Below are 23,653 nucleotides of genomic sequence, written 5' to 3' on the forward strand. Positions count from 1 at the left end.
AAAATTACGTTTTTAATTTTCTTTCATATGATTCATTAAGCATGATATGTATTACATGTAAATGCCAGTGATGCTTTTGTTATTATAATATTAAGTTGTTCTGTTTTTCAGGTACATCTGAAAGTGTCCGAAGCATCGCATCCAATTCCAAAATTTAGCCAATCAGATTATGATGTCGAAATCGAAGAAGTTGCTCCGATCGGATATCCATTAGTTCGCTTAATGGCTACTGTGGAAAAAGGAAAAAACCCTCTGCTCTATTCCATTGAGATTGGCAATGATGAAGGAATGTTTGCAGTGGACCAGAGAACTGGTGTTCTCAGGATAGCAAAAACACTAGACCGCGAAAGGCGTGCATATTATTCACTCACAGTCAGTGCTGTTGATAGTGGCCGAAGAGGTGGGCCACATCTCCGTAAAGGTACTGCAATAGTAAATATTAGAGTGTTGGATAACAACGACAATGATCCTATTTTTAACATGTCTTCAATTATCGTTATGTTTGATGAGAATCGGTCGCAAAGCAGCATAGTGTGTACGGTTCATGCCACAGATGCTGATGCTGGGGATAATGGATATGTAACATACAGCTTAGCTAATTTGCATCCGGTGCCGTTTAATATTGACCATTTTACTGGCGAAGTAAGTGAACCATAATCTGTACTTTCCATATTGTAGATTTAGATAAGATTTCCCAACAAATAAAAATTTGTTTCTTTTGTTTTGAAATAAACTTCTGTCTGTTAATGTCAGAGAGTTATTTTTTAAATTTTATTTATTTATTCATTTCTTTTTCTTATTCAGTAATTTGGCTTTAAAATCGTAAAATTCTTGTCTTAAAACATTGAATCTAAAATACTGCGTTTTCTTCCATCCGTAAACATATTCCAGAAATGAAGTATTTCAAAATTTATCCAATCATTAATTCATAGATATTAGATTCGAATAGTATATATACTTAATTAATGTATATATTTTTTGTTCATAATTTTGTAACTACATTAATTTTGTTTTTAATTCTTTCAAGCTGCTTTGAAAATCTTTTTAAGTGCATTAATTGAAATCGATGCAGTTAGTTTTAATATTAACACTTTTGTTTGCATTGTTTGAAATTGAAATATTTGGAGAAAATGATGCGAAATTCATATTCATATTTAAAAATTAATTTTATTAGGATCTTGTTCAGAATCATGATATTTAATGTGGGGAAGGGAATAATGATTACCCTATATTTTATATCAGTTTACAAGCGTAGACCAATTATTTATTGCTTTGATTTATACTTTTTTCATCGAACAAAATATGTATAAATATCGTATAAGAGATGTTTTTAAATTTTTTAATATGTATTGTTTTTAGATTTCAACTACAGAAGTCCTGGACTATGAAACTATGCGTCGAGAGTATATTCTCCGAGTTCGGGCATCTGATTGGGGTTCGCCTTATAGACGACAAGCAGAAATGACTGTTCACGTTCAGCTTCGAGATGTTAACGACCATCGCCCACTTTTTGAAAGAGTGGATTGTGTTGGGCAAGTCTTGGACAGCGTTGCACTGGACACTCCCATAATAACTTTGTCAGCGTTAGACTTTGATGCTGGAAGCACTGTGAGATACTTAATGGTTCCTGCAGATGACGACCCTTGCTTTGGTTTAAACGAAGAAAAAGGTAACTAATGACAATTTCAATAATCATTCTTAATTATGAGTCAGTTCATGTTTCCATAGCAGATCTTTCAAGATGACATATGCAAATCTCATATGTCTTGTCATCACATCATTTCCAGTAAAGATATCTAAGATTCATAGGATTCGATCTTCAATATTTGTAAACCTTTGAAATTTGTACAGCGGTTTAGCATGAATCAGTTCTTTTTAAGAATAATTTTTTGTTATGTTTTTAATTGCACACACTGATAACAGTATAATCCAAATACTGTTATCAGTGTGTGCATCTCATTGAACTTTTTATATTTAAAGTTATAAATATTTTTAGATAGTATCAAATAAACATCAGATTTTTTTTTTTTTTTTTTTTTTTGTTAAATAAGATAAGAAAACTCCTCTATATACCAAGATGTGGAACTTTCATAATCAGTAAAAATACTGCAAAATAAAGAGAAAAAATTTGTTTTAAGTTGGTAATGTGTATAAATTTATTTTTTTATGATACGGAACTAATTTCGTTTGCTAAATGCTTCATTAAATAATTTTTTTTGGAAAGAAGTAGATTCTTAAATTTGCATTATCATATGCTTTGCATTGCAGTCATTTTAAGCTAATTTTTATAAATGACATGTAGACTTTGTAATGAGTAAAATATACACATGTACAGACTATTTATTAATTTTACCTCGCTTATCTATTGTCAAATGAATGCATTTCTTCATAGCATTTGTGAGAGTTATATTATTCTTTACTTTTAAAAGTATTTTGCTCTGATATAATATTTAAAACCATTTTGAATAATCTGCAAAAGTGTATTTCTTATTAATAATATGATAAAAGTAATAATTTCATGTAAAAAATTAAACTGTACTCTTTTCAGATTGTGTGCCTTTTCTCATTTATTTTATAATGACTTACTTTAAATTGAAATTTTCAAAAGAGGAACTAAAAACAGCCTTATCTTTACTTTGCCTTTTCTTTAAAGTTTATCTTGTAGCTTCTTTTTCTCTAAAATCATCTTTTCAGTAGTATATTACCTTATTTATACTAAAAGCAATTTTTGAAGATTAATGTATCTCAATATTCGGAAAAGAAAGATAGGTAAGATATATATTATGCTGCCTTTTCTGTAAAGGATTATGCAAATCTTTTTCAATGTATTTATAATGTTCTGTTTTTGGAAATGATGGAAGATACGTTTTTAAAAACATTCTTGAGCGCCCCTTACTGATTTTTTCCATTTTGATCTCACTGCAACGGAGATTTGCAAAGAAGAATTGCTCTTTTGTATTTTGTTTGCCATAATTTTATGGAGCTTTGCGCCTTTTTTTGTCAGCTAATAACTGATAAATACTTCAAAAGTTTTTTTTTCTCCTTTCTTCCCTCATCCGCTCATCGCTGGCATTGAATTTTGATATATTTTTATAGATTGTTTCGTATTTTACAGAAGATTTTTTTTCATGATTAACTCTGTGTAAAAGATCTAAATCAGGTATTGCTTTTGTATTTAGTTGCAAGAAATCACTAATGGTTGATATTCTGATTAATTTCTACTAAAGAATTTTTACTGTCTCATTCTTCAATTTGTTTAATACTATAGTTCAGTATTTTTTACAAACTCTGTCAACTTTTGAAATTTAATAATTTTGGAGCATTTCTTTTTCTTTCGGTATGTAAGAAAAGTAGAGAAGAAATATGAAATATTGCTTCACAACCTTGCTATGAAAGCAGTTAGGATGTTGTATTCCCAGTAAAGTTTCTGCGTCCTCAGACATGTTAAATGTGAAAAAGAAAACAAAAGCTATTAAAAATTGATGCAATGTTGATTATTTATAAAGTTTTCGTGAAACTTCTTAATTCTGTATGAGTTATTATATTTTCTCCTTTATAACTTCACTTTAAATTGTTTTTATTTACGAGACGTATGTTTCTAAGATGGTTATTTGGTTCAAGATTGACTTCTTCTGCTTTTTATTTTAGAAAAATTATTTAACACTTGGAGTTTTATAGAGAAAAAATTTTCTTTATGTTACTACCACTAGTGACCTGTGCTAACGTATTCTTTCTTATGTACCATTTCAAATACTATCTAAAATCGTATAATTGATATTTTATCATCAAAAACCTTTTGAAAAATGAAAAAGCTTCCAACAATTGGTTGTTATAACAAAATCCAATTAGTGTAAAATATCTTGAACTAATTTTATATCTTGTATTAATTATTAAAGTCATTTGTATACTCAATAGATGCTGAATTCAACCTAAACTTTAATGCATTAATTAATCCTGGAACTGTCCTACTTTTAACTGCAAATGGCGTGAATTTTCATTCACATTCAATGTAAGATTGATGAATGGATTATTGTTGTCTCCGAATCGGAAATAGTTCTATTTTCCGACTATATATCAACGGGCTGTCAATGATTTTTTTTATTTCTGTCTGATATTATATTTGTTGAATGGCCACATATTTTGATTTAGAACAGTTTAAAATTATTTAAGAATATTTTCATAATTAAAAAAATTATCGGAAATTTAACTCAAACCCAGAAAAATTCTTAGCATATGGATATTCTGTAAGTTGTATGATTTATTACATTAACGTGTTCTTATCAGTAGTGGCAAAAATTAGATTTCAACGACAGTTGCTTTTATTCCCTTGACAAACTCACATTTAAAAAGTTTGGAACTCAAAATTTTTCTGCTATAACTGTCCTTATTTGTTGTTTCAGAGATTGAGCTTTCGGAGTTAGTATTCAAATGTTACTAAACAGTAGTTTTCTTACGGAAACTTCCTTTATTTCCCTAAAATAATTGTTTCCTTAATAATAGACACTCTATGCAAATGACAATTTTTGTAACTCATTATGATGTCATAGATAATCTGTACCTGAAATATGTTAAAAAAGGATTTTAATGAACAAATGATGTTCATCATTTGTGTTCTGATTTCTCCATTATTTTTGCTATAATTTCGTTACTTGTTTTACGTTTCTTTGCTTTCTGTTTTCAGATGAGTGATTTTATTTGTTTACTTTTTAGGGATACTGAAGGTAACATGCGACTTATCGAAACAAACGAAGACAGATTGGATTCTAAATGTTTCAGCAACTGATAGCCAACACTTTGCTGACGTTATGACAGTGAATTTGAAGGTGGTTTCGAAAATGACGGGTCGAAACAAAGATGGCGTTGCCATTGAGTGTCGGAAACTGGATGTTACTGACCGATATATGGAATTATTGCGTTTAGGTAATATTCAGAACAAAGCCATTGATGGGAAGGAAGACGTTGTTCCAAAGCGGTATGGTGACAATCGACATTCTCCCGAATTTCTCTCGACAATCCCTTCGGAAGTTTGGATCAATGAATCCGCAAGTGTTGGATCAGAGGTTGGTAGGACTTATTAGGAGTCCAATCAATTCCGGTTTTACATAAATGTATTTATTTTAAGTTAACGAAGCGCTTTTTCTTACTTATATCATAAACATCTCAGTAATAATGATTAAGGCAAATCTTTAAACATAACTGAAATGGTTTTGTATTAAAAAAATTTATATCAAGCTAGAAGATGTATCCATCTAGACGAACTGTTATCTAGTTAATAATATCTTAGATATTATTGTTACAGATTAACCAACATAAGTTATAAAATAAAATCTCATGTACATTGGCAGAGTGTTTAAGAAAAAAAAATGACTTGTAATACGCTTTAGATGTTAATATATAGCAACATTAAAATCGTTGATTTCTTATACTTGGATATTCTCTACCGATAATGTTCACTAACACTCGAATCAAAACTAAATTCGCTTTTAAACAAATAGTGATACTCTATTAGAAAGCAATCAGGCATGATAGAGGCTTCGGGGAAAAGGCTGAATGCATTCTACCAAACACAAACACCAAGAAATGAATTAAATGTGTTATGTGCATACAAAAAGTGCTTGAGTTTTTAAAAATATTGCGAAATCATTATGTAAAAGACTATTAATCAATCTCAAGAATGATAAAATTCGGTTCTGAAAACGCTGAAATCCGCTTTTCACCGGAAATGTGTACCAAATACCAAATAAAAATAATGCTGCAAGGAAATTAGAAATTCCTTTCAACTATTCATTAAAATCGAATGGAAGCAAATGGAGATCTACTAAAAAAAATGCAATGCCAAGTATCAAAAAAAAAAAAAATACTGAATGAAGGAAAGAAATAATTCGGCCCTATCCGTGTGCGTGTTCATAAATACTTCCAGGTATCCGTAAACATTTCGTTATAAAATTCGAGTTTATATAATAAAAACTAATTATTATCCGTGATCTCATAAAACAGAAGAGGCTAAATGCCAAACGAGCGTGACAGACCTCGAAGAAAACTCTATAAAGATAATTTTATGTATTATTGAACATATTAACTGATCTTATTTTGAGGAAATACTTTTATTTTCTATGTGAATCATTGTACTTTAAAGGTATTAAATGTTTTTGCAAAGTAAATCAGTTTATATCTTTTTAGTGATTATAACCTTTTTAGTTTTCAAACATGGAAAAAGTAATTTCTGAATTGTTTGGCCAAATTTAAAACATTTTTAACTTAAAAAGCTGTTTAATATTTCTTTCCTGTTACGAAAAATATATTTATTTAAAAATAAGGAAGGTTTGATTTTTAATATAATAAATTAGTTTTTTTTTATTGCAAAATCTTCATGAAGCATTAAATGTATTGGCCTACTTTTAACAGAAACTGCTAACTATGCTTCAAATAAATTCTGTCCCATTCCCTTTGTTTCGTTCTAATTGTCTAATTCTTTTAGCTGCTTCTTTATCGAAGCATTTCATCATCCATAATACGTATTGATTTATTACACCTATTAACTTCCATTCTTAGTTAGAACAATGAGGTTATAAATTTTTCATTTAATAGATTTAAAAGTCGTTTGTCTAAGTATGTAGATTTTTGAACCTTTGACACTTCTTAACAGTCTTTCTGTATGTATCAAGGTTTCAGCTAGCCAATAGCGAACTGGGAAATAAGAATATGATGATATTGAAAAATCGGAAATTCAAAATCTCCAATCAATATCATCCTTTTAATTGACAGTAAAAGATATTATAAAATTCAATTTTTATTTATTTTTTTATAATTTATTACGGAATAGCAAGCCTGAAATGATTAAGATTAACAAAAATTTCGAGACTGAAATAGATATTCATATATAAGTTGTTTTGAAATATCGGACGTTTATTAATATTTATTTTATAAAAAATAATTGATTACGAGATTTGAAGCCTAGAAAATTAGCTCACAAATATGAACAATTCTGTTCTTCTTTTAAAAATAAATCTGTTGAACATAATGGGAAACTGTTGTTTTCTAATGCATTATATTTCCTTTACTAAATTACCGATATAATGTTATTGGTAGAATTTTAACAGCTGAATATCTAACTCTTCATGAGTACTTTCTGTATTGACATTATATTTGCTAATGGAAGTTTATTTTCTATTTATTTTTGTTTTCTTTTCTCCTCAGCTTAATTTGTTACATCGCTTGATGCGCAAGACTATATTTATATGTTAGAAAACGGGTCTTATTTGCAAAAATTTGTTTTGTTGTCATTCTTTACACATTTCTATATCTCCCTTTTTTTCTGAAATAATTCTCTAATGTGTAATATAAAACATTCTTTACAGGTTGTTGCGATGAGAGCTCGAGATAGAGACCATGGCTATTCTGGATTAGTTGTGTATGTGATCAATTACAACAATGAAGGAGATGACTGCTTTAAGGTGGATTTATATACTGGTCGACTTTTAGTTGATTCTGAATTAGATCGGGAAAGAACTTCAAGGTATGTTTTGAACGTGACTGCTTTTGATTTGGGCAAACCGCAAAGGTCTGCTTCAATGCAAATCATCGTAAATGTTAGGGATATCAACGATAATCCTCCAACTTTCGAGAAGTCTTCGTATCATTTCGTCATACCAGAAAATGTGGAAAATGGGACTAGCGTTATACGACTTCGCGCCACAGATATTGACGAAGGTGAGAACGCAAGACTCACATATACTTTAGAAGGCCCAGCATGGGACCGTTTTCATGTGGATAAAGACTCTGGTTTATTGACTGTGATCGGAGCATTGGATAGGGAAATAACTGAAAACTATGCTTTGCGTGTATGGGCCAGAGATGGATCACTGGATAGACCGCAAATGTCTTCAACGGTCATCTTCATTCGACTGGAAGATGTCAATGATAATCCACCTTTGTTTGGGCTAACACAATTTTGGGTTAAAGTCCGTGAAGATCTTCCAATCGGAACGGTGGTGATGGTTATGTCTGCAAGGGACCCTGATACTGGAGATGGTGGTCGTGTTGCATACGAAATGTTAGAAGGTGGAACATTTTCAGTTGACCCATTGACTGGTGTGGTACGGCTGGCTCGTACTTTAGATTTCGAACAGAAACAGTTGTACAATGTTACAATTATTGCTCGGGATCAAGGAGACCCTCCTTTATCTTCCGTTGCCTATCTTTTGGTGGAAGTGGAAGACGTTAATGAAAATCTTCATCCCCCTAAATTTCCCGACATGGTGGCATCGGGATCAGTACGGGAAAATAAGCCTGAAGGCACTCTAGTGATGCAAGTAACTGCTGTGGATGCTGATCCCCCAGGCATTGACTCTACAGTGACGTATTCTATTCGAGATGGTGATGGTGTCGGCATATTCTCCATTGACGACCAAGGTAGGCCGTTTCTATTATGATATTAAATAAATTGAAGGATTCTTCTTGCACGCATGATCCGAGCTATAAAATATTGTCATGCTAAATGTTTTAATTCAAACTAATTTGATATTAGTTATAGTAAGTAGTTTTTTAGAAAAGAGAACTGTATATTAAATTTTCTTTTTAAGAGTTGCAAATTCTACTGTTTTAATGTTAAAATTGTAATACGCTTACTCACTTATAAGAAATAAGCTGTTTTCTTAAACAGTTAATTAAATGAATTATCAAACGCAAATTCATTCCGTTAACGATTTGTTTTATTCCACAACTGTAGACTTTAAAAGGAACATCGATTCAGCTGATATATATAAAAATTGCTTTTGGTTGCTATGTTTTCCCCGTTAGTAATTGGATATTGAATATGAAACAGTACTTAGCATCGCGAAATTTATGTCTGAATTTAACATCCAAATTCGCTGCCATTACAAAAAAATCGTTTATCATTGAATTTTCAGTTATTATGTTTAGTACTTCATTATTATTTTCGTAATAAATTAAACCTATACAAATATTTAAGTATTTTTAGGTATGTTGCGTTAAAATAATAAATCCCATATTTTATTCTTATTTTATATACCTTATTATCATATCATACAGTGAATCTGCTCGTTTCCGTTTTAAATTAATAAAATTCATGTTAGTTAATGAAATCTCACTTTTGCTATTTCAAATTTCATTTACCTTTGTTTTACAATGGATTCAAATTATGATTAATGCCCTATTGGTTTTCAAAAGAAAAATTATCATGTATGATTTAAGAAATTTTTCTTCGTTATTCGTCATTTTAATTTTAAGTATTTTTTTATTTTTAATATTTTTAAAAATATTAAGAATAAAATTAAACTAATTCTTCATTTTTCTCCCCGAAAATTCGGCTTTGGAGATGAGTATTTATGGTCATTATTCTAGTTATACCTATATTAAATAATTGACCCCCTGACCTACGAGTTAACTTCCTAATTAGATGGCACATACTACTCAGGATATTTATCATTTTAATGCTTGTAATAATATAAAGGACATTTGATATTTTGTTGGTGATTTTTGGATTTTCAATCACTTAATATTTTCTCTGAATTGCACATTAAAAATTAAAAATTCAGTAATTATATGTGCTAGTAAGACGTATACGAAGGAATTAATGACATCAAATCAATAACTTCTTTATTCAAAGAAAACTTATAAATTTATTTTGGCGCATTTAAATTTTATTTACAAATGATACTCTTTCGATATTTTTTCAATTTTTTCCTTTCATCCCTTTTCTTATTACGAATGTTATTTTAATCAAGGCAGCTGATGTAATCATTTGCAAAGGAAGAATATATTATTAAAATTTTATCGTTTCTATTTACCTTCAGTTTAGCTTTTGTTAAACATTTAAATCATCTTTTGTAAGTTATAAATTATTTTCCAAATCAGGTTATTACTATAATTTTTGATTCCAAAAAGCTAGAATGCATAAAGTTTCAGTTAAACAATTAAAAATATAGAGTTAGTAAACTTTTCGTACAAAGCTGCCTGGAGATTAATCTTTGTAAGAATTAATTTATATTTGTGTCTTTATTTATAATTATGACTTCAGTTCAGTTGCATTGATCGAACATTATGTTTAGATAGATATTTTATTTGCTTATATTATTCAGTTAAAATAAAACTGATGTAGTTTTTTTATCTAATTAATTGTGCCTTCAGCATTTTATTAATGAAAGATAATTTAAATACTGGTTTATGTATCTTAAAAGTCAGCTATCAATGTTTAACAAAATTCTGGTAGAAAGGTCAAATATTAAATATCAAGTATCAAACCTATTATAAATTTAAGAATTGTTTCTTTTCGTGCGTATAAAGAAATTATTCTCCAGCAGAGATTTTAATTCGCAGCCCGCTCTTTAAAGAAGATTTTCAATTTTCTGCTGACGTATGAAGAACGTGTTGCTAATGTTATTATGGACGACTGAAATAAAACATTTTCTGCTATATGTGTAAATACTGTAGCGATGCTAGAATGTTCACTTTAGGAAAGCGCATGTTTCTGTTATACATGAATTGACCTCTTTTTATCCATCATCTACAACAGTTGCTTTGAATGTCGCTCTCATTTTTCTTTTCATTTAGCAGGTTTTTATTAGAATAACCAAATGTTTCCTACTGATTTTAATGAATGTTTTCTCCCCTCTCCTTTTGAATCTCTGTAATTAAATTTATGGCTTAATCTAAGCAAGTTTTTCCAACAACTATTTAAAGAGCATATATTTCATTTATGAAGACTGTAGGATCGTTTTCAGACTTTGATTTGAATTTTGTTTCTATGCATATGAAGAAATCAAACCCTGTATGACTAAAATGTGTAAATCTTGCACCTTTTCATTCGATGCATAAAGCCTTTCTACCAAGAGAATCGAATGACACTGATTAAAATGGCATTGTATTGATTGTGATCATAAAACGAAACGAGAGTTAAATTTTAGCAATCCTTAAAACTAAAATTTCTATTTTTTTATGAAATTACATAGGTAAAATTTCGTGCAAAAATTTTTTTTTGCGGCATATTTTTAAGTTTAGCTCTTGAAGTAAGTGAGAGATATTTCCCCGTTGACTTGTTTTTTCAGATGCATAATATTTTATTTGACCGTATTTATTCACTAAATTTAAATTAACTGTGTATTGTATTGTAATAAAAACAATCACAAGCTCGAGATCTCCAAATTATGCACTAGCAGGTAAGAAAAAGTTATTTTATCTTTATTGGTAAGAGTTTTTACCTTTTCATTTGTTACTTTTCATGTATATATTTATATGTCTTCTTAGTTTAAAACATTTCAGTATGTATAAAGTCTCTTAAGTGTAAAAGATTTCACTGATGACAAAATATGCTATCGTTTTCTTTCTCATTTGAATTAAGATTATATTACAAATGAAGAATTGTAAGTGATATCTTACAACATTTTGGTTGTGCCTGAACTGAATTAGTGTATTTATTCATCTTAATAATTTTTTGTCTATTAAAAGAACGTGACTTATCTATCAGCGCGCCATTTTTCTCATTTTATGTTATCTAGATTTGTTGGATTTCTCAAGTTTCATATTGTATATAACTGCATTGGCAGTGCTTTTCTGGAATTTAATTTCAAGACATTTTGAGTATTCCTGCATAGTTTAAAAACAAAAGGTATTAGTGACAGATCTTTCAAATTCGTCTCATTTTTTCGAATGAAATAGGTACATTATACTTGTTTCGAGTAAAGTTTTAGTTTTTAAAAAATGCTTGCTTTTTAAAAGTAAGTTAATCTTTATTGTGTACTCATGGAAGTGGAAAGATCTTTTATTTCCTTTTTTATAATCAATTCATTACTTTAAAAAAACGCCTCGATTTATAAAAGAGAACAATAACTGTTCTTCAACACTATTTTGTCCATGGGTATGATCGTAACAAAGAAATAAAATTATTATCACTCTTCTTGTCTGCACTGATTTAACAATAAGCATTTTCCAAGTATGTTGCATATAAATAGGTGAAAATCTTCTTGTCTTTTTCATAACTCCTTTCTTCATCTCCTAGACTGAACAGCTCAAAATGTGCTAGTTTCTTCCCCACTTTGTCAAATAGATTTATTTATCATCGAACTGTCAAGCAGCTTAGTTTTGGGAATCATGGCTTCCTTTTTAGTTTCTCTCGATATTCTTTCTGGGATCTCTTTAATGTCGAAAGCAACTGCAGTTTGACTTTTCTATTTGTGAACTTCGTGATTAGCATGTAAAGGGCACACTTTGAGGAGACGGTGTGTTTCCTTTCCCAACCCCAACTGAATTAATGCTCGGGGAAGCATCATTTGAAAAACATTTTTCTTTGAAGGAATGTTCAAGTTTGAACAATAAACTAGGTTTTCTGCCAACGTTTCATCATTCTGAATTGTAATAAGTTTGCGGAATGATGAATGGTTTGAAATTGTTTTAGATGGTTCCTGATACCAGTATTCTCTGGAGTTGTTCTTCCGTTCAAAAGTTGTAGTAGATGCGGTACTTTATTTTGTTTTGCTTTCTAACAGAAAGTTCATGCATTTTCTTATTTTATGTCTCCGAGAGGGAAATGTTTTTATTTGCTTATTTTTATTATTATTCCATTTGGTTGATTTATGAGGCAGTACGTACATTGCTTTGTTTTTATTTTCCCTATTTTTTCTTATTTGGCAAAATGCAATAATTTTAAGGTAAATTTATGTTTCATGGAAACTTTAAGAATTCTGCTTTATATAGTTTAAATAAAAGGACTTTTACAGGACACAAACATAATACATATGTCATATTAGAGACAATCCCGGAAAGTTTTGATTGAATTCTTTTTCACACGAAAACGTTTAATATCGTGCCATATATTATTAAACATTAAATAAGTCTTCTATTTTCTAATCACTTTTCTTTCTATTCTCATGAATAGCTTATTGAAAGGAATTTTATTGTATGATGAAAAGTTGATACATGTAGTGTTTTAATCTGGCAATAAATGTATTTTGTGTATATATTTATTAAAGCTGAACTGAATGAATTAATTTACCAATTTATTAATGTTTGATTAAAAACATATCACCTTGCTGCCGATAATTTTAAAATTGTGTGAACACTTCTTAGTTACTGCATTTTCATATGTTAGATGCTAACCATTTTAAGTAGACTGCAAAAAGAGCAGTAAAAAGTTAAATTGTTTTATGAAGTTAGAGATACTCAAAACCTGGTGTTATAAATAACACGGTGACATTTTGAAATATGCGTTTGGGGTCATAGTTATTGAATTCTGATATGAGGGTAACGACCTCAATGTTATGTGCTCTTCTTTCATTCATTTTCTTGATTTAGTATGACGTATTTACTATAGTTTTCTGGCCTCTCATCTAAAGTGAAATGTATACTTTTAGGTTATTGGGAAGATCAGGCATTTGAAGTTCCTGGCGCCTGTGTTTCAGTATTTCTAGTTATATACAACCGCTTATAAATCTCGATGATATACGAAAGACATCTTAACACGCGGAGAAATTAATGAACCACAATTTTTGTCCTTAAAAAATTATTATTGTTATCATTGAAGCCGAGCTAAGAAAGAATTTTTTCCCCTTGCGACGTTCTAATTAGAAGGTAGAAAAAGACAGTTTTGAGCTTCTAGTGGGTTACGGCGTAAGGACGCTAGTTTTTCTAATTAATTAGAAAATGTCACATACCTACAAAGAATCAGCTGAGGAGCCGTGTAAATTATGTTCTTGGATGAAAAGTACTAGATCAACTTTTAAGGACCGGCTTAGACTAATTTTTAAAAAGGGTGCTTTTTTTTTTTCCATTTGAAAGAGGCCGGGAATAAAATGCAAGCTTTTTTTTACGCTTCTTATTTTATTTTAATAAACGAAAAATACCTGCCCTTTTCTGTTTTTAATGTTTACATCGGGTGTAGCTCTTTACTGTGTACTTAATGACAATGTTGTAATGTAAAGGTTAACTTTTATGAATTTAGAGTATGTCGGAAAGAATTGTCAATAATGTAAAAATTCCATTATTTGTCTCTGATACAGTTTCAGAACTTTTGTTTACTATCTAGAGTTCTTTCAAATATTTGTTTACTATCTGTTATTCTAAATTTTGTCTATAAAATTTATTGTGTATTTCCTTTTTAAGTATTTTAAATAAGATTTATGCTTTTATCGATAATTTAAAATTGTGAATTTAAGAATGACTAATTCATTATTTTAATTTCTATCTGCGTATTGAATTTAGCAGTATTTCGAGAATATATCACGTTTTTTTTTCATGTCGGTCAAGTTTAAATTTCTGCTTTTCCATAACTTCTTTTATTATTGATGAGTTACATTCATTAAAGAGATTAAACAACGTTTGCATTTACTTTTATACACTCTCTAAAATAATTTAACAGGGTTATTTCCTTTTTATGTATCCTGCTTCCAATTTTTCCTTTATTTTCGTTAAACTGTAAAATAAAAGTTGGTCCAAGAACTTGGATAAACCGTATGTTTATGATACCATAAGTTGTGACTATTTTAATGTTCTTTATATTATAAGTTTAGTTATATTAACGTCCCGTTTTTAAAGAAACACTAGGGCTATTTTGGGACGGGCCTCGTCATTTTGAACGGCAGTCAGATGACGAGGATGACACTTGAGCCCGGACGGATTTAATGTACACCAGTCCCATTTGCACGGCGGTTCTTCAGTGGAATCAGGTCTCGAACCTGAAACCCTCCGGTTCTGTAGCCGAAACCTTACCACCAGGCCACAGCGCTCTTCCTTATATTATAAAGCTAAAAGATTTGCATTCCATTGATCATTATAAATTATGTGCGTCGTCTCAATTTAACCTTCTTGTAAGAATTATTAATGGTATCAAATTAACCGCATAAGTCATCTCACTGCATGATGATCAATGATTTTATTATAATAATCTATGAAAATGGCAAATTAATGCACTTTAAAAGTGCATTGTTTTTTCATTTTAGACTTTTTTTAAAAATTTTTTGTATGATTATTTTTTTTTATGCAATAATTTTTTTAAATACCTACAATAATTGAATATTTGTTTCTTCCGAATGTTATTACAAAGATTTGGTGCATTTGGTCTAAGTATGAGTTTTGATCATCTGTCCTTCATTACAAACGTAGCGTCTTTTGTATAATATACAAGTTAAAGTATAATATAGAAATAATATTGAATAAATGGTTTTTTCCTTTCTTTTTGTTCTTCACGTCTATTTTCTTTTTTAATTCAGTGATTCAGTCTATGAATCGTTATTTGATTTATCTTATCAATTTTCAAGTTCATTTATTTTAAAATTTTCGCACTTCGTTTTCGTTTTTCTGGCAGTTCCGTTTCTTCTATATATTTATTTCATGAGATATAGACAAAAAGTAGTAAATTTAACTTTAAAAAATCATTTAACATACGAAAAATATAAATGGAATAAAAAGCTCACTTTTATTCCATTTATCCTATGTAGAAATGTTATAGTAGAAGAATAAAATATAAAAAAATAAGTGTTTGTCCTTTCTCTACGGTTTTACATTCTTTTGTTTTTCATTAAATTTTTTTTATATAGTTCAAAAAAAAAAACATTTCTTCATTGCGAAAGCCAAATGAAACGAAAGCGGAAAATCATTTGTACTTTATTTATCTGAAAAATACATACTAGATAAATCATTGTATGAGTTCCGAGATCCGATAAGTTAATATATGAGCTCCTATTTTTTTCTTGCATGTTCTGTTCTTTCCTAAATGGTGCAATTGATAAATGGATGTATACAGGGTGAGTTTGACCAAATCTGACAAATGAAAGAGAGAAGTGAATGTGGACCATGGAAACCTTGCACTCTCTCCGACTTTTGCTAGTTAGGTGGATAAAATGATTATGATAGAAATCAGGAAAAAATCCTATTTAAAAAATTTTGAAAAATCTACACGTAAAATAAGCACATATTTTGTAAGAGGAGGAAAATTCCTTTAAGGTATTCCCATACGCCGAGGTTTCTTGAAATCTTGGTAAAATGCAAATTCGAATCGTCATGATCCACTTGCAATCGATAGAACAGGGTTGCCATACAGTGTTATGATCCACATGGGCCCTTCTATCACTCTTGCATGGGGCAGATTTGTTCAAATGAAACTTGTATAGAATAGACACCAATGAAAGCTATCGATTTTTGATCGTGACCATTCTAGTAGCTTCTGGAAAAAAATAATTTCTGATATCAGAAATTGGAATTAATTTTACAACTTTTTTGATGCCATCTAAGGAGTGTTTAAGATTCTGGTGTCATTTCTTTTTCAGTTGCATTAATTCTATTTTATTAGAAATACAAATGAAGGTACGTAAAAGAGAGAAATAATATCTTTTTGTAAATTATTCTTCATCCAATGCTCCCCATATTCATTTTAGATTTTTACCTAAGCATTTTTTAAGAATCTTTCATAACTTCTGAAGTGAATAGTTTTTTGCTCATAAATATTACAATTATGAAATATATTTAAAAACAACGGATTTTTCCTCGGATCTTCTGCATTCAGTTTTTTCTTAAATAATAGACGAAATGAATATTGTGTATGAATAAGATACAGCATGATAAAATATCAATTTAAAATGTTTATTCCCTCACTAGCTTGATAGAGAATGCAGACAGTAGTCTGGAACTATTGCAAAATGTTCATTCATTTTAAACTGCTTATTTGGAGCAATAAAATTTTACTTGCAAAATGAATGTATAAAAAAGCCTTGATGTTTCATAAATATTATTCTTAAAAATTATATAAAAATTGATATATGCCTCAGAGTTGATTCTTTACACCATTCTGCTTGAAATATAATCCATTGTTTTAAAAAAAGCAGAGATTGTTAAAAATTCTACTAGAGAAAAAGCAAAAAATGCATAGATAATTTTTCATTTTTACAGTTTCCTGCGTAAAATATGTTTAAGTTAAAGAATCGCACCCATGAATTTGATTAAATAAATATTTTAAAGGATTTTTATAATAATTGTGTCTGAAATTCATTATTTATCTAGCTCTTTTTTTATCTGATGATCTGAAAGGGGGGGGGCATCATCGTTTATTCTTTTGTCATACATCAAAAACTGTTAAATAACGTAGTAAAAAAAGGCTGTTATATGCATCTGGAATTTTACTGGTATATTTAGAATGGTTCAATGGTTGATCGTATGAGCCAATTAAAAATGGTCGATATTTTGATGATTTTAGGGTATTATGTCTTTTGAAGGAATTTCCTTTCGAATACTTTTTTGCTGGTAATTTTCTTTTACTTATTGAGGTATATTCGACATTTTTTTAAAAAGTTTTAAATTTTGGCTCATTGAAATCAACTGCCACCCGTTTCTAGAGAAATGTTTGTGTTAATAAATAACTATCCATTTGCCGCCATTTTTTACTCATTTTTGAGCCTTTGTGGCGATTTATTTTGTGAATAGAAATTGCCGTGCTGCTGTTTTCAACTCATTTCTGTGATTTGTGTATAATGTTAATGCTCAAAACAAGCGTCGGTCAACTGCGCTTAAATTTAGCTCATCTGAGTCAAATTGGAAGAATGCAATAAATAAATAAATAAAAAGAAAAAAATCTGTGACTTCAAGTAAATCTATGACGTAATAGTAACCATTTTCATCTAATCGAATTGCTATTTCCATGTAATGATTATTTTTAAATTTTGTGTGTGTGTGTGAGTTATATAGTAATGTACACATTTTTTCTAGTGATTGTAATTTAAAATACATTGGTTTTGTGTTTAATAGACGTTGATAGATTTCTATGTTAGCGAATCGAAACTGGGACCCAAAAAAGAACCTTTTTTCATATTTTTTAATTTCATTTTAGTGTCTAAGATATATCCGGAGTTTTCAACTCTGAGCATTTATGCAATCACTTGTTTAGCGGCAGTGAAGCACGTAGTAAATTGTAAGAGTAACCATTTTCATTTCATTCTGACTTGATGCTCTGCTTGCGTCGTTTTTATCACATCTATTTGGTGTTCGAACTAGCTGTTCATTCTTTCATCTTAGTATGTGATAAGTTCAACTCCAGTAATTATTATTTGGAGTCGATGCTACAAATCACTCACAAACCATATAATCTGCTGGCTTCTGTTTTGATATACTTTTTATTTTAGTTGTATACTTTTGATGCTTTTTTATGAGGAAAAAAAATTCTCTGGTAGTTTATTCTTTGTTGAAATAATCCAAATACTCAAATGAATTATTGAGTGAGTGATGTGAAAAGAGAACATTCTGATAGCATTTAAGAATGATGTATGTCATTTTTTGAATCTTTGTATTCTTGTCTTTCAGTAAATGTAGTAGGATCTCTTAATGATGTTGTTCTTGGTGATGACATTAAGTTCAAATAAGCGATGCTATTGACCCAAACACATTTATTTCAAGAAAATGTGATTATTTCATTTAAACAAATGAATGCAGCCTAATAAATTTGAATTATTTTTAGTTGCATTTAGAAATTTTTAAAATTTTTAAAACTTTCCAATGATTATTATTATTACTAAAAAGAAAAAGAAGTTACCTTAAGAAGTCCATAGGCGAGGTTTTTTCTTCATCAAAGTATACTGATGAAAGCATGTTCTTCAAACTTCGGGGTGATAAGCTAAATATTTTTAGATATAAGCTTATTTTTTACGAATAACTAAGTAAATAATTAAGTTTCATGATTTAAATAATTTCATTTATTAATTTATTTGAAAAAAATATTGCAGTATTATTCATATAATATAAGCACTTATGCAGTTATTAATAATTGTTTTTCAACTCTTCACAATACATTTCTGCACTTATCTTCCTGTTCACTTGCACGTAGTTGATGAAACTCCAATCGAATTCCGATTCTTTGAAACAATACATCAAACTGTAGCAATATTATTTAAATATTTCATGTGTTTGTTCTATTTAAGTTCCACTTTTTCTGTTTTCAAAAATAAACATTTGTTTTAAATTAATATTTCATTTTTATTCACCTCCGTTTAAAATACGAAATGACTTATATTTATCTGCTTTCCATTGGTGCAAATTGAGAGTTTCTAGTATCTTTCTGACGAGCTAGTTAAAATTTCAATTAATTTCAGAAAAATGTCTAGTGAGCTGTTTCTTGCCAGTCGTTGTTATTTGCATTTTCAATGCCTAAATGGAATACATATTAAATATCAGTTCGTAGTGTTACTCTTATAATTCCAGTAACAATTCTTTGAAATATGATCCACTTCAGGCAAACGAAAAAAAACCCCTACTTTCATCTTGCTGATGCCGCAATTATTAGCTGGATTTGATATACCCCTCTGAAGAGAAGTTATTATCTTGTAACCTGATGCGTCATACCTTTGTTTCCTTCTAATTAAGCTTGTAATGGTGCCACTCACTGTCGTACGTAAAAGAAGGACCGCGAAAATGAGCGCTCTTTATGGTTCTTCTTAGTTTCATTTTACTCGTCATTTTAATTACGAATATGGCCTTAAAAAGATACGACGCGTGCAAAAAAGCAAAATCTGTTACGATCGTATAAAAAAAAAACAAACGCGGCGTATTCTTAACTAATCGTGTGCTGATGTATGGTCCAAAACGTTGATTTTTTTTAACGCCATTTCTGGGGTTATTCTGTGATGAAATTGATTAGACGCTTGGAGTCGTCAAATGTGGATTCATGTGTAATGTGATATGAGCATCTTTTTTACTTCATTTTTTTTTCACGCGATATATATCATCATAGTTAACGAAAGAAATCACGTGTTTTTTATGCTCTGAACCAATTAACGCGTTATTTATTTTTATCTGGGATCTCTTAATTTTCAAAAGATTTTCCAGTGCAATGAATCTTTCATTAGACTTTCAAGCAAGATTTCACTATTTCTAGCTTGCATAACAGTTGTCTGTATCGGTTTCAATCTTGGCTTTCGCGGCGAAACATGAAATACGTTTTAAAAAAAGCATCTTATTTCATTTTTTTTTGTAGCTAATATTTTTCAGTTTAAAAACGTAAGTAATCTTTTCATTTGTTTTCTCATATGCTTTTAAGAAATTTTGGAATGGAAATTGGAATTGTCTTTAATTTTAACATTATTACATTTTTCTTATGATTAATAGTTTAAATTTTTCAAAATTTTATTTCATTTGATTCATGAGATTGATAATCCAATTTAACATACTTAAAAATCAAATTCCTGATTTTTGACGAGGATGGCATTTAAAGCAGTTAACCAAAGCGAGGCTGTTTGCCTTGCGATATAGCGTTGCTGATCTTCTAAGCAGAATAGGGTCTTTTCTGGTTAGTAACGTTTCAAACCTCAATTCAAAAATTTTCTCTGTTTCTAATATCAGAGAGAAAAATCCATCTTTTTAAATTACACTTTTCATGATTCTGCAAATTGAAGCAAGTGATTATTGATGTTCAGAGAATTAATTAAAAGAATCATGTCAGCCTTTTGATATAAAATGTCTCTGAATATGACTATTAGTTTTTTGACTGCTGAGAAATGTGAACAATAATACATTGAGATTTATGGAATACTAGCCGCCTTTGGCGACCAGCCGGTTCGTCAATCTTAATGTTCGTTAAAATTTTAATAATTAAATATTTTACGCAATTCCAACTTTAATACATTCTTCAGCAAAATATTTTAAAACTTCAAATTTTGATAGTCATATAATTCACTCATAATATTATAAAGGCCTTTAGTCATAACGTGATATGTATCTCTCTCATTTTCTGTAACCCCTCGTAGAATGTATGCTTTAAATTAAAGTGTAAATGATTAATCTGCAATTAATATAATAATATTTTTTTACTGAAACAAAGCATTTTTTTTAAATAATATTATTACTGATAATAGAGTCACTGAGCGTTTAAACTTTATGGGCACTAAAGAATATCTTTCTTAATTTATGTAATATCTCAAGAATTTGTGAACAAAATTTTCTCAGATTCATCATGAACAGATCGATTTATTAACAATGTATCATTTTAAATGCATCAAACACTAAGAAAATAAAATGAATCGTTTAAAATAATCGGTCTAAAACAGGTTTAAAAAAACTACTTAAAAAACGATGTACTTAAAACTATAAGCATATACAAAAAATATATAACTAACATAAATACAATTTACTTACAAAAGCATGCAACTAACCTAAAAATAATTTAAATCGTCCGTTCATAACGGTTGTCATGGCAACAATCAGAACACAGTGCGCATGCGTGAATTTTCTTCGCCAGTTACGTTAACACAAATGCGTGAATTTTTCTACGCCAGTTGGGGTAACGCTATGCAGATTTTACATTTTTAATTTCCTTTATTCTGTGTTATTTTAATTCAAAAGTACTTCAGAATGAATCTGAAACATGGATTAATTAAAAATGTTTAATTTTAAATGCATCAAACATTAAGAAAATAACAGAATCGTTTGAAATAATCCGCCAAAAAATATTAACCCTAGCCTCATTACTGTTGGGAGAAAATAAAACGGAAGCCTTAGTCATTTGGCGGTGGAGAAAATGGAAATTTTTTTGGCGGAAAAGTTGGCGGTGAGGAAAATGGAAGAATTTTTTGGCGGGAAAGTTAGTTTTTAATTAATAATTAAAATTCTAATTAAAAATTCGAAAAAAGGAACCCCAGGTGCACATTCCCGACCTCCAAAGTATACATGTACCAAATTTGGTAGTTGTAGGTCAAACAGTCTGGCCTGTAGAGCGCCAACACACACACACACACACATTGAGCTTTATTATAAGTATAGATAAACAAATTGTTTCTTCAAACACAACAAATAAATGCAATTTTAAATAAAAGTAATAAAAAAAAGATATAAAATTTGAAACTTGCATTTCTTATTTATTAATTTTTTACTAAATGGGAGATCTAAACTTCAATCAAAGTAATTGTAATTTAGTTTTTCATTAGAATGAACTAACCCTTCATATAATTCTTTTTTTTTTTTTTTTTTTTAGATTTTTTGCAATTAATTTTTTTTTTCGTAAATAGTTGCAGAATTATATTTTGAATACCTTTAACAGAAATTTCATTACATAAAACTTATATTGTTTTCCTTCCTAATTCCATGCCCAAATTAATTATTGAACGAAAGGGATAAAATGAGCGCCATACATTGAAATTGAAGTCCATTACAAATTGAATGCATAGAATGAATACGGTATAAGATGACCATAACGACTCGTAATTGAATATATTTTGTGGCAAACGAAATTATGTAGCAGGATGATTTATGGCATTTATTTATTGATGGACGGATTATCATTGAATAGTTTAAAAACAATGCCTATTTTAAAGCTTTGTCCGGAAGCAGCCCTACTTTGATTTTTTTTTCACAAGTACTTTCACATTTACTTATAATTTGATTTAATTTTTCGCTATAGTACACTACAAACGTTTTATATAACTTCAAAATTTTCAATATTTCAAATCTATTATTTTATTAATAATGATGATCAAACTAATTCACATTCATTTTATAGTATGAGCTTGGAATTTAATTTTATATTGCGATTCTGAATTAATATTTCATGTTAAAAACAAATGAAAAAAAATCAAAATAACTAAGTACATGAAATTTTAAAATAAATTTATAGAATTATCTTATTATTTGCAGTTTTGATAAGAAAGTAAGGATTTTTTTCTTTCATCTGTCATCTCATAGACTAAATATTATACTTCCAAATCATCTGTCATTTAAAATAAACTAAGCTCTAATATTAACATTTATTTTGCTAGGAATATTTAATTTTTCCTCTAAAAACAATATAATATATATTATTCCTCCTTAATGATTATATTTTTAGCAGTTTTTAAAATTTGATAATGTTTGCGATTCGAAAGGTTTAATCGCAATCGGAATACCTATGCGTCTGCCGTAGAATTGAAAACGCATTCTTGGTATTTAAACAGAGGCACCTATGGGAATAAGCCAACCTTGGCGAGTAGTTTCTACCAATTCCGATTAGTGCGCTTCCCCCCCCCCTCTACCTAGTAGTTGCAAGTGACATCTCTTTCTCATTCGATTGTCACTTCCTAACACCTGGACAAGATAATTGAAAAACTTCGTCTCCCCTGGGGTCTTCTTTTCTAATAGTCTTTCCCATTCATCGCCCCCCCCCCTATTTCTGTAGAAAGGGGTTCCAGTTTTTTGTGTGTGTGTTTTTTCCCCATTTCAATAATTGTTAATTATCTTGTATTCACTCAATCCACTGATGCTTTTGCACGGTCAAAAAAGGCGAGTATGTGAGATGTATAATGTAGGAATCATCCATGATTAATAAAATTGTCATGATCGCACTTAGATTGGTTTACATTGCCGTTATACATATTTGAAGTACAATGTTCATCGATTGATTGCGAAGAAAATGTAGTGCTCTGTAAATACATTGTTGAGGTCTGTATAGAAATTTGAAATCATTTTATTTTGAAAATTTGTATTGAAATGCTTGTTTTTCTACAATTCTGGCCATACACCAAATGCCACCCCGATATAACATGATTTTTGCCGTGGATAATTATTCTTGTTATTAGCTTGAAATTCCTCTTTTTCCAATGTTTTTTTCAGGTAATATACAGATATGGTATTTATCCTATTTATATAATGGTTTATAAAATAGTATATATAACCTATTCTTCTTATTTATTTCTGC

At 29.5% G+C, this 23,653-nt stretch overlaps 1 protein-coding gene across 3 annotated transcripts in view; it reads left to right on the forward strand.

Moving 5' to 3' along the window:
• The window catches only part of LOC129960261 (fat-like cadherin-related tumor suppressor homolog), a 595,142-nt gene that overhangs the window by 227,000 nt on the left and 344,489 nt on the right, over window positions 1–23,653 (forward strand). For all 3 annotated transcript variants that reach the window (XM_056073541.1, XM_056073540.1, XM_056073542.1), the window contains 4 exons: window positions 112–642; window positions 1,360–1,669; window positions 4,711–5,060; window positions 7,359–8,412. In XM_056073541.1, coding sequence (XP_055929516.1) covers window positions 112–642; window positions 1,360–1,669; window positions 4,711–5,060; window positions 7,359–8,412 — 2,245 coding nt within the window. The remainder of the gene's footprint in view (window positions 1–111; window positions 643–1,359; window positions 1,670–4,710; window positions 5,061–7,358; window positions 8,413–23,653) is intronic.

This window comes from Argiope bruennichi, chromosome X2, assembly GCF_947563725.1.
Source record: "Argiope bruennichi chromosome X2, qqArgBrue1.1, whole genome shotgun sequence".
Lineage (NCBI taxonomy): Eukaryota > Metazoa > Arthropoda > Arachnida > Araneae > Araneidae > Argiope > Argiope bruennichi.